Source organism: Chelonoidis abingdonii, chromosome 3, assembly GCF_003597395.2.
Source record: "Chelonoidis abingdonii isolate Lonesome George chromosome 3, CheloAbing_2.0, whole genome shotgun sequence".
In the NCBI taxonomy this organism is placed as follows: domain Eukaryota; kingdom Metazoa; phylum Chordata; order Testudines; family Testudinidae; genus Chelonoidis; species Chelonoidis abingdonii.
In genome coordinates this window covers 116,100,513-116,118,696 of record NC_133771.1, presented here as the reverse complement: position 1 = coordinate 116,118,696, position 18,184 = coordinate 116,100,513, and the positions used below count along the sequence as shown (strand labels likewise).

At 41.8% G+C, this 18,184-nt stretch overlaps 1 protein-coding gene across 4 annotated transcripts in view; it reads right to left on the bottom strand.

Moving 5' to 3' along the window:
- STXBP5 (syntaxin binding protein 5) overlaps positions 1–18,184 on the bottom strand; it is a 206,388-nt gene that overhangs the window by 43,995 nt on the left and 144,209 nt on the right. For 3 of the 4 annotated variants that reach the window (XM_032804054.2, XM_032804056.2, XM_032804057.2), the window contains exons 18-19: positions 17,558–17,709; positions 7,133–7,198 (exon numbers count right to left, since the gene is read on the bottom strand). In XM_032804054.2, coding sequence (XP_032659945.1) covers positions 7,133–7,198; positions 17,558–17,709 — 218 coding nt within the window. The remainder of the gene's footprint in view (positions 1–7,132; positions 7,199–17,557; positions 17,710–18,184) is intronic. The other variant, XM_032804055.2, reaches the window with a different exon arrangement.

Sequence of the window (18,184 nt, the reverse complement as noted above, 5' to 3'; positions counted from 1 at the left end):
TTTCTGCCATCTGCACTCTGCTCCACTCCAACCTTTTCTACCATTCAGGACTACCACACCCTAGTCTGACCTGAGACAGGGGTTATTTATCCCCATAACTGGAGCAGGTGCTATAACTGAATCCGATGCTTCTAACTGGAGTACAGTGCACTAATGCCACAGCTTAGTTCTGAGTTAAGTCTAAAAGCAAACCTTTCTCCCTGGCAGAATAAGGCCCACCGGTGCTAACCACTCTTTGCTGCCTTCTGCCATGCTGTATCACATACCCCCCCCGCTTCAACACAAGGAGGTTGCGACTATCGGGACGAGACGGCAGTGTTGGCGGAGTGAGAGGCCATCAGCGTTGCCGTGTGGCTATCCAGCCCTATGACTGGACCAGAGAAATGAAAGTTTGTCAAAGGAGGAAGGAACCACCGCGGTCACTCTGGCGTTTCTTTCCTGTGTTCCTATGCATCCACTGGCCAGCGGGGCTGATCCAGTCACAAGGGTTTAAAACCGCCGCCCCAGGAAGATAATTAGGTGGATGAGTCTCCACTTCAGCCCATTTTAATCGCCGAAGATTATTCCTTGATTCAACAACAGCGATATATTTTGTCCCTGGGGGGAGGAGCTTCCGGGTTAGAAAAGCGGTATACACAATGATGGCCACGGTAGCTCCTCCTCCACCTACCCATCTGGCGTGACAAGGACGGCACGAGGAAGTACCCACCTCAGAGGTGTTCCGTCTCGCAGTGGATGGACATTCTCTTCTCGACTGAGTCTGGGGGGCCGAAGATTGGTAACGGCTACAAGCATAGGCTGTCCGCGAAATCTGTCAAATGTTGCTGCTTCCACCGCATTCTGTCTCACTTCACTATCTCGGGTCCCCCTAGGTTACGATCTATTCTCATCAGATATCTGTCAATGCCCACACATCTTGTGGCAAATGAGGATGAATCTCTGATAGGATCCAATTGATACCCCAAAAAATGCTCTGACCTCTTGTTGCGGAACATTGGTCGAAGCCAATCTTGTATTGCCTCCCTTGTCCACAATTGGGGCTCACCACCCACTCTCCCTACGACATGCCCGAGTATTTGGCCTCAGCTAGTTCCTATCACGCATTCCAGAATTGTCGGTGAGACCAGCCTATCTCAGCAAAGACAGCGTCCACACTGCCGTTGATCCCACTTTGTTCTCAGGTGTGTTCTCCCAAATCAGAGCAGGACATATGTGATCACTATGTCGTCAACTAGTAATAGGGCCGGCCACGGCCTAGTATGGCATAGGTAGCGGTCTATAACTTATACCATTCAGTGCTGCTGTGACACTATGGCACGTCGGCCGCCCACACCTGCGAAGTCCGAAAGCGCTTAGAGGAACAAGATGTACCCTGCAACAGGCCATTCGGGTGTAGAAAAAGCAGTCTATTCCCTGGACATTCCTTGGCAGGAGGTATTTGCCAATATCCTTTGGTTCTAGGAATCTAGGGTGGTTAGTATTTGGGCCTGGCCGGTAACCACTGACAATCAACCAAGCTCGTCAATGGATAAACGTGGTATCGGGTAGGCATGAAGTGGATACTTTCATTTATCATTTCCGATGTCGTTACAAAACCTCAGGTTGCCTCAGGACTTCGGGGGACTGAGTACGATCGGACTGGACCCACTGGCTGTGGGCATTTCTTCACTCAATGACCTCGGTTCAGCATCTTTCGCACTTTCATCTAATTTTCTTCCCTTTTGTTCCGGGTATTTTCGAATATTGATCTATATACAGATCACCTAACACGACTACGGAGAGCTAGGTGACAAATATGATGTAGGACTAGTATGAACCGTCGTCGACGCGGCGTCTAGGTAACAAAATACGATCCTCGGTTCTCGATGAGTGGAATATTACATATCCAGAGACTTCCATCGTTCGATTCTGGGGTTAAGATCTAGGTAGATATCTTAGCCTCTTGCTTCCTGCGGAGCCGTTCTGAGACCTGCAGGTAGAGATCCTCGAATGTACAGACACGTTCTCTCTGTCATGCAGGGCGTCTAGTAAGTGATGTGGGTATATTTGCCTGTCTTCCGGCGCGTCTGGTTGTCTAACCTTATTAATTCACTTCTCCCATATGTGCTGCCACTAGCTCTTATTTGGTCCGTTGGTCCAACTGGCTAGAGTTTGCTTTTCTGTTGGTCGGCACTAACACATCCACCCGTCCCCCGGCTGTTAAATCCTTCGCATTTTCGCCGACGGTTGTATATGTCCGCTTGTGCCTCTTGGTGCTTTTTCTAACATGCTCCCGTTACCTTCGGGGTTACTCGAAGTTATCCCGCTCTCGATCTGTGTCACAACAGATGTCTCAAAAAATATATCTATACCTTGGGTTAGGCGGTTGTTCTCCCAATCCTTCCTTGGGTTCCAATATCCCACGTGCCAGCGAGGTGGAGGCGCTCCCACATATACAGTTCAAAGGAGAAAACCCGTGCGGACGCAACCCAGGGGAACTGACCCGACGTAAAGTAGGGTATAGCGACATTAGATACGGGCAAAAAAGAGATGTCCAGTCCATTTATCCATCCTGTTCTACCACCTTCCGTTGATCACTCACTTATATACGGTTCGATTTAGAACTTCATCGACTAGTCCGTCTGTTTGTATGCGTGATGGCAGAACGGCGGATCGAACTGTTACGGCACAGTTCGCACATCATCAAGCTCTTTCATATGAGTATTTGACGTATACGCAGTTCGCTCCTGGTCTAGTCAGACTTGCCTAGGAATCCCACTCTGGCAAAACCTGTAGAGTTCTATTAGCTATTGCGTAAGACGTGTGGTTTCTTAAAGGGATGCCCTCGTGATATTCGTTGTGGCTAGTCAAGTTGGTCTAAGTCGATACAGTACGTTCGGCATGGCCACTCCGTGCAGAGACGTTCTATGGTGACGTCACTATGTCATGCTATCCTCCCTTCGAACGGGACTCAACTATATTAGGCCAATCATGGTACTAGTGGGGCCCGCAACGTCAGCTACGGCGGCCTATGCCCTGGCATGCCGAGGCAGGAAGGCCATAATACGCTGACTTCCTAGTCTCATATTCCCTGGCCAAAAAAACCTTGCTTAGTTTCGTAGTCCTGCGTCTGCTTGCTCACCCCAGATGTCCCCATAAATGACTGTGTAGCCTAACTCTAGTACAGCCCTTCAGTGATTTCCGATAGGGACTAGGAAGTTGTCTCTACTTCTCTCCCGCAGATTATGCTCTATTCTGTACAAACAGATCACATTTGAACGAGCCAGGCGTAAATGATGGCCCTCTGGGCCTTGATTTTCTTCTACAGGCACTCAATTTATTCCACAGTACCTCCTCCCTCAGCGTTGCATCGTCATGGATCTCGCCTTGGTCCTGCCCAAAGGCTTTCAAACGTGCAGTGCTGAACTGACCTAATTCCAGGGGGCCATTTCACTCTTCCCCCTGGGGTGCTCACCCTTGGGCCAGGAACCTCCTCGTAGGTCCTCCGTGCAACTCGAACCTTCTCTTGCTCTCCTGGCGGGGTTCGCCTACCCACAAGGGAAGTCTATTTGAATTAGCTGGTCAGAACTTACCTGGTCCTAAACTTATTTAGCCGCCCTTTTCTCAGCCTAGCCCTGCGTCGCCGGTTTTCACGGAATGACAGAACAATTCCTGGAGCACATGATTCAGCCAACATATTGGGCTGAGGCAATCTTTCGTTCGCCTCTTTCTTCAAACCTGGGGTTGCTCACCCTCTACCTCGCCCTCGATTATCGGGTCGGTAAGATCTCAAACCCACCCGGGAAAGTTTTATCTCCCAATCAAACAGAGGCACCTAACGGAGAGCAATAGGGGACTACTCCTAAGCAGAAACGACGTGTGGTACTTCCCACCTGATTTCAATCCATATGGAATTGAGGGTAAAAATTCCATCGTGCCATGTATGCCATGTTACCCCTGTGCTTTTAGGCCCGAGTTAGTTGGTTCTTTCCGCACAACTTTCCGAGACCAAAACTGGACAGCAGCTCCCGAATCTAATTAATGCTTATATGGTTTTTAACGCATTCATTTTTTACCGTCTGTAAATCATGTGAGGCTCAATGTAACCCCTAACCAGGTTGATTAGGCCACATTGCTCCCCATAACTCCCAGAATTACACTTCATAGGCACCTCCTTGTTGGACATTGGCTGCTATATTGCCCCAATTTCCCACATTCATTAAACATCCCCCGTCCCCTCATTCCGGTTCTCAACCCCCTGCCTGGGGCTAGTTGGCCGGCCCCCCACCATCTTTCCTCTCTTTCCACCACACCCCCAGGCTGCTTATCTGGGCCTCTGAGGCCATCTGCTCACTGTCTGTTCTCCTCCGGGTTAGTGACGTGTGTATATCTAGAGTTCTCCGGACGGTCGGGGCCTTGGTTTGGAGTCTGTCTTCCTGGTGTTGCCGTGTCCTCCTCGCTTGGCCAGTCTGGACACAGTCTTCGCGGCTGCCAGTTGTCTTGTCTCACGAGGGAGACAAACTCATCATACGGTAGAAGGGAGTCGATTCATGGACCGCACCCAAAGGCTGGTTCCTGAGTTGGTAAACCCCCCATATTACCGGTCCAATATTAGTACCTCCATCAATCTCCTCAGCCAGCCTATAAGGCTTCAGGCGCAGCCATATTCCGGGGTCAGGTGATCAGAGTCAAACAACTGCTCGGGCTGTCTTGTCCTCCACTCAATATGACCTTCTCATCGACCTCTGGCGCCGTAGTGCCGTTTGTCCACACCGATAACCGTGGCCTAGGTATGTCTTCTGCCTTCCTATTGCTGTAGGAAGAGTTAATAGTTTGCATGCTGCAGCTTCTCCAGACATCTCAAATATAGACCTTCTGGGCTTTCCCCACATAGGAATTGGGCAAGGGATACCAGACCACTTGTTCTCGGGGCCAGGGCCTCCCGCAGGGCTGTTCTGTCAAAAGCCAGGAGGTATGCTTCACACATCATCCTCCCTGGTCATATTTTTTTGTAAGTAATGGCTAGCCCGTATGGTCCGGGTCCCTTCCCCGTGGTGATTCTTCCATAAGGGCCTTCATCTGGCTTATTAGGTCTCTCAGCAGGGCTCCGGTCCTGAGCAGCCTGACCTGAGCTCAAGCAATAGCAAATCTTGCATGGCCTAGACCCTGGGCTTCCTGGACGGTCGCATGTATAAGGGCCCGGTACTCGGTCGTAGGCTGTTGGTCGTCCGCACATGGGCTGGCATAGCCTCCCTGGACTTTAGTCCGCAGCGTCGCAGATGCACCGACGGTTCATGTACATCCGCCCTGGACTGATGTCCCAGCGCGCAGACCACTCCTGACACCACGTGTGCAAATTGCGTACTGTTCTGCTGGGTCTCGCGCTTTCTCTTCTTCTGGGGTAAGGTTCAGGGCGCTATTGCTTGCCTCTGAACCAGTCTTAATCATTCCCTAGGTCCTTGGAGGAGGGGAAGTGGAGAGGGGGACCTGGGCCCGCCCTCTACTCCAGGTCCCAACCCAGGGGCCCTGGGGTTGTGGTGACCACCTGACTAGCGGTTTCTTCCCTGGGTTACTTCCTCTCATACCCGTCAGCTTGTGAAGGGCTTTCTCGGCCTCTCTTCTATTACAAGCCTGGTGCCCTACCTAGGTTTCTGTTGGGCTTCCCATCTACCGCAGCACCCTCCAAACCTTCTATTTCTCTCTGGACAAAACTCTTCTTCTTCTGCAATCTGCACTCTGCTCCAATCCAACCTTTCTCCTTCAACTCCACCTCCTGTCTGACTGAAGCAGGGTTTATATCCCATGACTGGAGTCAGGTGCCTAACTGAAGTCAGGTGCTCTAACTGGAGTCAGGTGCTCTAATTGGCCACAGCTGTTTCTAGTTAATCTAAGCAAACCTTCCTCCCTGGCAGGGAATAAGGCCCCTGCTAACACTCTTATGCTGCCTTTGGCCATGCTGTATCACAGGGAGATTTAGGTTGGACATTAGGAAAAAATTTCCTTAACTGTCAGGGTAGTTAAACACTGGAATAAATTGCCTAGGGAGGTTGTGGAATCTCCATCTCTGGAGATATTTAAGAGTAGGTTAGATAAATGTCTATCAAGGATGGTCTAGACAGTATTTGGTCCTGCCATGAGGGTAGCGGACTGGACTCGATGACCTCTCGAGGTCCCTTCCAGTCCTAGAGTCTATGAATCTATAAACACACTTCTTTAGTAGAAGTTTTTAAATGGAATGTAGAATTACTCTACTAATCATGATGTCTTGGCCAAATTTCAATTCCATTCTCAATTTGCACTTATGAAAAGCAATATCTTAGCTGGTGACAGATTGACAGTCTGCTGATGTACATTGAAACTCTGAATACAGTTTGAATAGGTGTCAAACAAAATTGCCAACTCAAACTGTCAATTCAGAAATTAAGTTTAATACTTTATAAAAAGTTTTCCTGATAAAGCTAAAAAAAGGATATTTTGTTTTGTTATACATTCATATGGGTGATATAGATGACACACCTCTTGTCTAAGTCTGAGGGGGCAATGAGGAGGTGTTTTCAGTTAATGACATTCAACTTTTGAACTTGCACACTCCACACACACACACAAAGACGCACAAACACATTAGCGGTTTGACAACATTAATAAGAAAAGCACTCACAAAATATACTTGCATCCGACGAAGTGGGTATTTACCCACAAAAGCTCATGCTCCAATACGTTTGTTAGTCTATAAGGTGCCACAGAACTCTGCCGCTTTTACAAAATATACTGTAGCATGAGAACATCACTTTCCTCACAGCCTCATAGATAGCATGCATTTCCAATCTAAGAATATCTTTGCCTATGTGCAGTCTCCCTGAAGCATAAATACTGGAAACTTACACATGCCACTTGACTCATCCTTACTAGACACTAGGTTTATATTACTGAGTCAGATAAATTGTCCTTGATTTAAACCAGAATTCTGAAATGGTTAGTGAAATCTTAAATGGCAAAATGAATACAATGTGATGGAAAGAAAAAAGCTACCATAGACAGTTTCTATATAAATTACTTAGCAAACATTTCTGGCATGATTTAGAACAATGCATGTCACAATCTATGCGATTATAATGTTAAAGTATTTGAAAAAAAACTGTAGTTTTGTAGTTACCCGAAGTGGGTGACTTGCAGCGATCCTCTGGCACTGCAGTCCCTTCATTAATATCACAAAGACCTGCTGAAAAATACAAACAACAATTTAAAATAAAAAATAAAATTGCTATTTACAATCTTTCCTGAACTAGAATTTCAGAGATTTTTTTAGCCTCTATATTACACTAAGCAAGTGTTTCTCCCACTTGGGGGTGGGGGAGAGAAGACTTTTTTTTTTAAACAAGTCTCTCATTTAAGAGGCTGACCTCAGTTAAAACACTAAAATAGTCTGTTTGACAAAAGAATTACAGTTATTACCTCAGAAATATTGAAACTTTTCACTTGATTTTTTTTATCAATTCATCAATATTTAATCAGAAAAGTAATATTTGGCACACATTTAAGAAAAAAGTATAGCCTTATATAATCAGAGAAAATTATTTATTTTGTTAGAGGTAGATATGTGCATTAACCATGTATACTTTACTCTTATGTTTTAGATAGTATGACCTAAAATCTTATTTAAGTGAAATAAGAAAACTAATTTGTTTGTGATAAAATCAGATGAATAGGAAGATTTCAGTATTAAGAAATTCTATAAAATACTTTAAGATTAACATGTGACCAGTATTGTGTATTTTTAAATAATTTCTACTTTCCTTGTATGGGGTAAAGTTATACTATATTTCTGCAGCCATACTAAGGTAATCCTGTACCATCAGTTTTTCAACAGAACTCGCTCATTCCATTTAAGAAATGGATTGATGATATAAGGTGGTTATGGTTTATTTTTGGGAAGTGAAATGATTTTTCCTCTGTTGAGGACTTTCATAGAACACTCGATATGACATCATCATCATACAAATCACAAGACTGTAGTTACAAGATTCTTTTACTGACAGATGATAACTTTGCACACTTAAAGAATGCAGAATTAGATGCAAAGAAGGAAGTCAAATCATAGGGATCAGAGATATTGCATATTGCGAACTGGAGATACAAATGGAGTTTTTGATCCCGTTTTCTTTATGACTTGACAAAGGGTGTGTTGAAATTTAAAATTGCCCGTTAGACCTTTTTTTTTTTTTTAATTAAAAGCTTTGATTAATGTTTTAAGAATATTAACGTTCTCAGACTTACTTAAAAATAATTCCTTTCTTTGGATCTGTTATGATGTACCATGCTAATCTAAATACAATGAGTACTAATTGCACAAATGAAACACAATTGAATCATTTGTTAGGGAAAAAAATTATCTGCATGTACAGAACAAGATTTTCAACACAGTGCAATCTTAGTTCTTAGTATCTGAACCTTCTGAGGAAAAAAACCACAAATGTGTTGAGACTGTTGAGGAGATTGGGTGGGTTACACACGCCAAGTCAGGACAGAATCAAATTGTATCCACTTGCACCTGTGCAACTCTACTGACTTCAGTGTGTTTGCATTGTTGATAGAGGGCAAAAGTAGGTGCAAGAAGGAGTTTTTCCATTTCAAAACTATGGGGTACTAGTTATCTTCTGGAGTCTGGGTTAACAAATGAAAATTTTCTGAATGCCAAAACCAAAGACTTATCCTGTGAGGAAAAGAAGAGTTACTTAGCTTTACTGTAACTATGGTTCTTCAAGATGATGTCATCAATGAGGATCCCACTCAAGGTGTGCAATAGCAATCTCCTGAACTGCATTTTCGTTGGGCCACACCTGTGCTATGCATGTTCTCATAGAAATCATAGAACATGATTTCGAGAGGTCATCTAGTCCAGTTCCCTGCACTCAAGGCAGGACTAAGTATTATCTAGACCATCCTCAACAGATGTTTGTCCAACCTGCTCTTAAAAATCCCCAGTGATGGAGATTCCATCACCTCCCTAGGCCATTTATTCCAGTGCTTAGGAAAAACTTCCTAACAGTCAGAGTGGTTAATGTCCAATCTAAACTGCCCTTGCTGCAATTTAAGCCTGTTGCTTCTTGTCCTATCCTCAAAGGTTAAGAACAATATTTTTTCTCCCTCCTCTTCCTTGTAATAACCTTTTATTTACTTGAAAACTGTTATGTCCCCTCTCAGCCTTCTCTTCTCCAGACTAAACAAACCCAATTTTTAAAATCTTCCCTCATAGGTCATGTTTTCTAGATCTTTAATTATTTTTGTTGCTCTTCTCTGGACTTTCTCCAATTTGTCCACATCTCTCCTGAAATGTGGTGCCCAAAACTGGATACAGTACTCCAGTTGAAGCCTAATCAGCACCGAGTAGAGCAGAAGAATTACTTCTTGTGTCTTGCTTACAACACTCCTACTAATATAACCCAGAATGATGTTTGCTTTTATTGCAACAGTATTACACTGTTGACTCTCACTTAGCTTGTGAGCCACTACGATACCCAGATCCTTTTCCGCACTACTCCTTCCTAGGCAGTCATTTCCCATTTTATGTGTGTGCAACTGTCAAACAGATAGCTAAGGGTTAATGTTTCTTTCACCTGTAAAGGGTTAACAAAGGGAACCAAACACCTGACCAGAGGACCAATCAGGAAACTGGATTTTTTCAAAAGCTGAGGGAGGGAATGTTTGGGTGTGTGTCTTTGTCTGGCTCTCAGCTATCTTCAAGCTTCTAATCTTCAGTTTCCAAGTTGTAAGCACAAAGGTAGAAAAATAATAGGCTGTAATTGTTTTTTTGTATTTACATCCGCACTACTCCTTCCTAGGCAGTCATTTCCCATTTTATGTGTGTGCAACTGATTGTTCCGTTGTAAGTGGAGTACTTTACATTTGTCCTTATTGAATTTCATCCTATTTACGTCAGATCATTTCTCCAGTTTGTCCAGATCATTTTGAATTTTAATCCTATCCTCCAAAGCACTTGCAACCCCTCCCAGCTTGGTATCATCCACAAACTTTATAAGTGTACTCTGTATGCCATTATCAAAATCATTGATGAAGATATTGAACAGAATCAATCCTTACGGGACCTCACTCATTATGCCCTTCCAGCATGACTGTGAACCACTGATAATGACTCTGAGAACAATTTTCCAACCAGTTATGCACCCACCTTATAGTAGCTCCATCTAGGTTGTAGTTCCCTAGTTTGTTTCTGAGAAGATCCTTCAAGACAGTATCAAAAGCCTTACTAAAGTCAAGATATACCACATCTACCGCTTCCCCCCAATCCACAAGGCTTGTTACCTTGCCAAAAAAAAGCTATCACGTTGGTTTTACACAATTTGTTCTTGACAAATCCATGCTGACTGTTATTTATTATCTTTTAGGTGTTTGCAAATTGATTGCTCCATTATCTTTCCGGATACAGACGTTAAGCTGACTGGTCTGTAATTCCCTGGGTTGTTCTTATTTCCCCCTTTATAGATGGGCACTCTAGAAGCCTATAGAAGCACTATGCACTTCTACCTCACTACAGTTTTTCAAACTTGGCATCTGATCTTGCAGCTAGGTCAAGAGTATAGGTCTTAACAAAAGTCAGGGGATTACTCTAGATAGCTTGCAGCTTGTCTGCTAACAGAGTGACCTTTGATATTTGGAGGGAAAGGTTTATCAGCCATTTCATAGCAAAATGATATGCACTGTGTGGTCCATTTTGATATTCTCTGGCAGAGGAATGCTTGACTCTTCAAAGCACCAAAGACGGCAATAAAGAGATGAGAATCCGGGCTGAAGAACTTTGCAATATAACAAGACCCTTTAAATGTCCAAATTGTGGTGTTTTTTCCCTCCAGAAGCAGAATGAGGTTTAGGGGAGAAAACAGGTAAACTGATGGACTGGTTCAAATGAAATTCCAAAACCCCTTAAGGGATAAACTTAGGATGAAGTCTCAATACCACCTTATGTCTGTACAGTGTTGGGTAAAGGGATATCAACGATAAGAGCCTGGAGTTCACTGAGCCTGAAGCTGCCGTGATAGCAACTAAGAGTATCATCTTGAGAGTGAGGTTGTGTAAGAAGCATTCTGAAAGTGGCTTGAAAATGATGCTCCATGAGGTCTGTAAGGACAATATTAGAATTTCAAGTAGGAGGGTTCTTGAACGCATGAGTAAGTATGTAGTAACCCTTTCAGGAATCTGGTTACTGTGGGCTGAGAGAAAACTGAACAAATGGATGGCATACAGAGACTACTGGTAAGGTGGGGCTTTATGGAACTGAATGAAAAGCCAGGTTTGTAGAGATTCAACCCCAAAAGGAAGCAGTGGGAGGGTCTGAGCACGGGTCACAAGCAGGTTTATGGGACTGCAACTGGGGAAGGCATATCCTTGCATTTCCTTCCCTGACTGCCATCTTGTAAACCTGCCTGTAGAGCTGGGGCCTTTTTTCCTCAAAAAATGTTGTCAATAAATGGCATGCTGTTGCCAATACCTACATACCATTTACATTAGAGTCAATGGTACAGCGTTGGTTCCTGGCAAAATATTGTTATTAACTGGATGTTGTCAATATCCAGGTAGCTATTAAGAGGACTCCACTGTAATATGTTGCGAATGTGTTGTTTGTTAAGGGTTGAAGCTTGGAATTCTGTAGTACAGGCAGCAATGCTATGCAAGCTAACCTGATCACTTGCAGCTCTGGCATGTTTTGTGAAGGGACACATCTTTTTCAGATTCTATTCCATGTATCTGGAGGCGATTCGGATGGGAACCCCAACCTGTTCCAGACACATCCATAATCCGTGCACTTGTGGTAGGCATGGTAGAGAAGCCCCCTACAAATGTTTTCTGGGTAAGTGTTGATAGGAACAGTGACAGTAATGCTGATAATGCTGAGTAGTATGGTGGGACCACAACTCATTCTCACCTGATGTTTTTTAGGAGAATGGATGGACTTTAGCCATGCTTATAATGGATGTGGATGAAATGTGGCAAGCAGTGTCACATAAATGCAGGATGACATATGCTAGGCCATATGACATAAGGCCTTCTGACTTTTTACCAACTTTTTAAAATATTTCAAAAAAAGTTCATTTGGTTAATTCATTAACTGATAAATTTTGCATAGTACATCAATGTTCTTTCTACAAAAATGCATACATAAAAGAAACACCACAGACATAAGGCTGCTAGGGAGGTAGGGCAGCTATAGCTCCTTCCTTTCATAGCTACTTTTGTTCCTTCATTTGGTCAGAACATAACGGAAGAAATTGATGAAAATGCAAGAGTTGTCTCCCCTCTGTCAGCAGTTCTCATCCCTACTAACCCCGGAAGAAATAGATCAACGTACAATAGCAGTATGTTTTGCTGTCACAAGAGCACCATGCTGACTGAACCTAGTTTGCTTAAAGGAGATAAAAGGCTAGCAATCCTCTTGGCTACATACTCAAAGTACACACATCTATGACGTGACGCCACAATTTTAAAATAAGTTTTGAAATTGGTGCTCCCATTGCAGAGAATAGCAAGGTATTTTCAGTTTCTCTTCCCACAGCAATAGCATCAGTGAATTTAAATGAATGGTTATCTAATGGAGATGGATAAGAGGACGACTACTAAGAAGAACATAAGTCTGTTATGAGGTTATCAGCATGTTATTGCTGCTGAAGATGTGCTATGCATAAAACTGCATTTCAAGTACTAAATTTTTAGATTTTTTTTAAAAACATCAACTTTCCACATCAAAAATCCCTTACAAATAAATAAATTGGAGAAGATATACTCGCTTTCAAAGCTCAACCGAGACCATGTTCATAGTTTGCATTTTGCAAAAACACTAAACCAGGTTATACCTGAGTCAGGGATGCTGCAAATAAAAAAAGATTCTGATAAATTCACACAGCTCTACCTTACAAGATATTTTACTTCTTTGGTAGTTCTATTTAAGCCAAATATGAAACACTACTGCTCTAATTTTTTGCAAGTAATAAGACAAAGTTAAATATAACAATCTCTGTACTGATGAATCTGATGAAGTGGGTTTTAGCCCATGAAAGCTTAAGCCCAAATAAATTTGTTAGTCTCTAAGGTGCCACAAGGATTCCCCATTGTTTTAATCTCTAGTGGTATGCATTGTGTTTCTGTCTTAGAGATGACCACAAACCATTAAAATATATGTTAATGGTGTATTTGGAGGAAACCCTTTCCATTCTTTAAAATATTCTTGTATAAAATCTGCATTAGTAGAGATTAAACATTTGGCTTCAATTAATTATCCGTACTAAGGCACGTGGATTTATTTATCAGAGATGATGGCAGAGAATACAAAGGATTAGGTAACTGCATGATTGCTGGAACAGTTTCCTCTTTCTCGGCAAAAAACATACATGCCAACAGCTGGAAGCTAAAGATTAATTTAGCAAGCAAACAAGTTTTTAAAAAGTTAAATTTAAGTACATCTCTTTCTTCTCATAAGACAACAAAGTCTTCTATGTGGTCAATTATTCTCCTCTCGCTCGTTTAAAAAATAAAATAAAAAACAAGAATGAAATTCTGTGTTATGCCTTTTTGATGTGCAGCACAAAATAAGCTGCCCTGGGAAGGATTTTTTGTGTGCTTTGCACCCTCTTGATTATAGAGTATTCTAGGGGCTGGAGCGGGTCTAACAATTTATTCAGTTTTGTGGGTCTGTTCAAGTCATGGCAGCCTTCTGGGCTATGTGCTATAGCGCTGCCTTCAATCTCTGCAGTGCTATGACCCTGCCTAGATGGACTGTGAGCTCCAGCCATGTATGCTTGGGCTCATTAGGAGTCCTCAGGAGCAGTCTTTCGATCGTCTTTCACAGTTCCTGTATCTGGAGGATCCTCCCATGCCCTCAACCAAATGTATTTTGGTGGCGTCACAAGTAAAAGATATGGTACACGTATATGATTGAACAAATCATGCCAAAATCAGTTTCTAAAACTAGAGACATAAGGTGGGTGAGGTAATATCCTTTATTGGACCAACTTCTGTTGGTGAGAAAAGATATTACACCTTCTCCACCTTTTGTCTCTAACATCCTGGGACTGACACAGTACACCACCACTTTCTAAAACTAGAGTGTTATTTAAAAGGACTAACAAAAAAAAAACCCATGGTGAGTGAACAGCAAGTTACTTACTGGTACATCAAATTCAGATGTTCAAAAATATTTTATTGCTATTAAATGACTTACTTATATGAGAGGTGCGAAGTTTTTTCACAGACTCTGAATATAAGTTAGAAAGGCCGCACATGCAAGAAGCCACAGTCAGCATACCTTAATGAAGCAATGAAAAAAGAAAAGACGAGACACCAACATAGTATGTTTGAGACAGAAAAACCTACCGAATAACTTGAATAATCAGAATTATACAATGCTTTAGCCAGGCAGACAAACGTTAGTAAGTGCAACTAAAATCTGAATTAAAAAACAAGTCTAAATATCTGAATTCACACAGGCAAAAATTCTCTTTTCATTATCTTTATGAGCTGTACTGGATATTTCAGCTAATAAGTATGTACACAGATGTGACAGAAGGGTTCAGTTAATGATGCTGACAAGATGTTACAGTGACAAAGGCCAATAGCACTAAACAAGTAGTTTCTAATGTCTCCCAGAGTGACTTGTAATCTGACTATATAAAAACAGTATTTAAGATTGCGAACATTTTCCGTAAGAACCTAAAATATTAAGCCTATCAGACTGCCTGTTTTGATCATATTTCATGGAGGTGAAGAGGAAGTTTCTGTTCTTTTAAAATGAAACTTTCATCCATTAGGGAAAATCAAAGACTAAAAATCTTTGAAATGCTTTATAAAACGGTAGGTAATATCAGCAGCAATTGGTGCCTTTTTTAGTTTTGTGTTCAAAGTTCAACAATTGAACTTCATTTTGTAGTTATTTTGATGTTTCTCAAACCAATAATTTACTATCAAGAAATACCTATCTACAGCATCTACAAATAAAAAAAAGAATAGTGCGTATGTGACACCTTAAGATAGCAACCTGAAGCCCCATATTCACCGCTGTCATATGATTATATGTTTTGTACAAAGTATGCCTTGTGAGGTATCACTTTAAAAGCATTGACCTTAATATCCCATCGGATTGAATATACTAATCATTGCATATGAAGTTTTCCTGTACGTTGCGAGAAACCCACAGCTTTCAATTGCAACAAAGAAGCAACCATCATGGTCCAGACAGGTGTTAATGGCTCATCAAGAAGAATTTACTATCCCAGGGGCTTTTCAGAGAAGGCAGGAATGCAATGGGGACTGTCTGATCAATAGGGACTGCCTGACCCCCATGTCACAGCAAGGATTTTTCTAGCTGGAGGAAGAAAGTACAAAAAAGGAACAGTGACATTACCACTTGTCTCTCTCTCTCCCTCTCCCTCCTCCCAATCTCAACACCTGTAGATTCATCTAGAAGACAAAGACTTGAAAACTAGGAAGATTAGTCCCAGGCTGCAAGAGAGTCCAGTCCGCGTATTGAGGAACCGTAAACATCTGTTAGAGTGAGAGACCGCTTGATTAAAATCTTGCTTAGTCTGTTGAAATTAGAAACTTAGTGTAAATTCTATTTTTACTTCTTGGGTAACCAACTTTGATCTCTATGCCAGCTACTTATAATCACTTAAAATCTGTCTTTCTGTGGTTAATAATCTGTTTTATACTATATTTTACCTGAAACTGTGTTTTTGTTTTAAGTACTTGGGGAATCTCAGCTCAGATTACAAAGGCTGGTGCATCTCAACTTTCCTATGAAGAAGTAGCAACCCTATTAATGAGTTTTCACTGTCCAAGGGACCTTTAGCAGTGTAAGATCATATCTCTCTGGGGTGCGAGGCTGGGAGCTGGGGTGACTTGCTGGTGCCTCTCTCTGAGAGTGGTTCAGGGATTATTAATGCAATTTAGCTGGGTGTATGGCTCCACATGCTGATGGCTGAGTGATCACAGCCCCTGGAGGAGTTTTGCTACTTATCACTGGCATAGCTTTGTGAGGTAAAATTAAGGGGGCACAGCAATCCCACAATTCCAGGTTGTACCACGGGGATCCTGTCACAGCGTGAAACACTTGAGATAAAATAAGAACATGCTCGAATCTTCTCCTGGCCCACTTAATCTGAACCAAAACTATCACTGGATGAAATTTATCAAATAATTTCTTCTTCATTGAAAAGTGGCCATTTTCAGGTAACAATTTTTTTCATGCACACTATCATTTATCATTTTCAAAATAACATTTTTTCATTTTAAAAATATCCATGTAACTAAGCTGAACAAAAAATGTTTTTCAAAAATATTAGCTGTTTTTATTTCAGAAATTATAAATGAAAAATTTGAACAAAAGGTCACAGGAATTTAAGAAAAACAGAACAGCGATTTCAACTCCCCCCCTCCACATTTAATTTTTTGACCTGCTCTATTTTACAAGTTTGGATTTGCAAACTTAAAATATCCATTTGTATGTCATACACTGAGGTTTCTCCTCTAAGAAGCACACAATACACTAGGAGGCCAGATAATTATGGATATTCCTAGTGATGAGAAATTTTAAACTAATAACAGCAAAAGCAAAAGGAAGCCAGTTTTGATGTCCCTTCTATGCTGAGAAAAGGGGTATATGTAGGGGTACGTCTACACTATCCGCCAGATCGGTGGGTAGCGATCGATCTATTGGGGATCGATTTATCGTGTCTCATCTAGACGCGATAAATCAATCCCCAGTCGCTCTCCTGTTGACTGCTGAACTCCAGCTCGGCGAGAAGCGAAAGCAAAGTTGATGAGGGAGCCGTGGCAACTGACCCCATGCCGTGAGGATGCGAGGTAAGTTGAACTAAGATACGTCGACTTCAGCTAAGCTATTCTCGTAGCTGAAGTTGCATATCTTAGGTCGATCCCCACCCTAGTGTAGGCCAGGCCTAAGTGTGAGAAGATCTATGGGGAGAGCAGATGTGTCACAGAAATTGCAGGATATTGCCTAGGCATATTTACAAAACTCTGACAATTATAAAGCGGTGTTGGTTATTTAATTAAGATCTTTTAAAGTTCATATAACTATTTTGTATTTAATTTATACTTCTATGAATGTGTACAATGCTTGCTTATCTGCTGCTTAAGGTCCTTTTAACATAAATTAAAAACACTACTGATCAAAATAAAAACAGCAAGTACCTCTCCACTATAAAACTCAGTCTACATCAAAGTTTAGTCTCATATCACAAATACCACTTAAAGAGAAAAATGAAATCTGGGAGGATTGGACAAAAATGCAGTATTATACTTTAATCAGCAGGAATCTAGCATGGAGTCTCTCAGATACTTCAGTTATTGAATTGCAAAGAATCATCATGTAGGAGAATGCGAATACAAACCGATGTTCCATTAATTATTCTCAAAGATCAGACATGTAATAGTCATACAAAAATATACGTTTTGTGTTGCTAATGTGCTTATATTCAAAGTAGTGACTGACAGCACAACTATGAGTTATGAAGGAAGGTACCATTGTTGAAATGCAACATCCAGCAATTCTTACCTCCTGATGGTTGCCGAGATTTACGAGGAGATCGAGGTTCCCTACGATAAGGATCATTAGAGCCATACAATTCAGTGGTGCCAAGGTTCAAGAGCACTGTCTTCTGCAGGTAATCAACCATTGCAATACCATTACAATTGCCAAAAACTACTCTGGAAGAAGAAGAGTAGGAGGAAAGATTAAGGCTCCAATAAAGTTGCTAATAAGTCAAAAGTTGCTATTTTTATTCTTGTATGTAGTAGTGTGCTTGACAAAGAATGATAAACACACTTAATTTTAAATTGATCTTTTAAATGAACCTGGAAAAGAATTAAAAAACAATTGTGTGAACTAGTATTTTAAAGTGCAGTTCACTGCTCCAGAAAGTGACTAAAAATAGTACTTCCTCCTCAGTAAACCAGCTTCCGATAGCTACAGAGTTCACTTACTAAAAAGACAATCTGAATAGTTTTTACTCCTGTTTGACTCTGAAGAGACAACATAGCTGTGTGAGAATTAACTGGATTTAATTATGACTCGCTCATCAACACAGTTGCTAACTATGCTGTAATTGTAGAAACTGGTGATGTCTGAGTCTAAAGGACTCTTCAATAATATCTGGATTCTAAGTTGGGTTTGTAGAGCTGG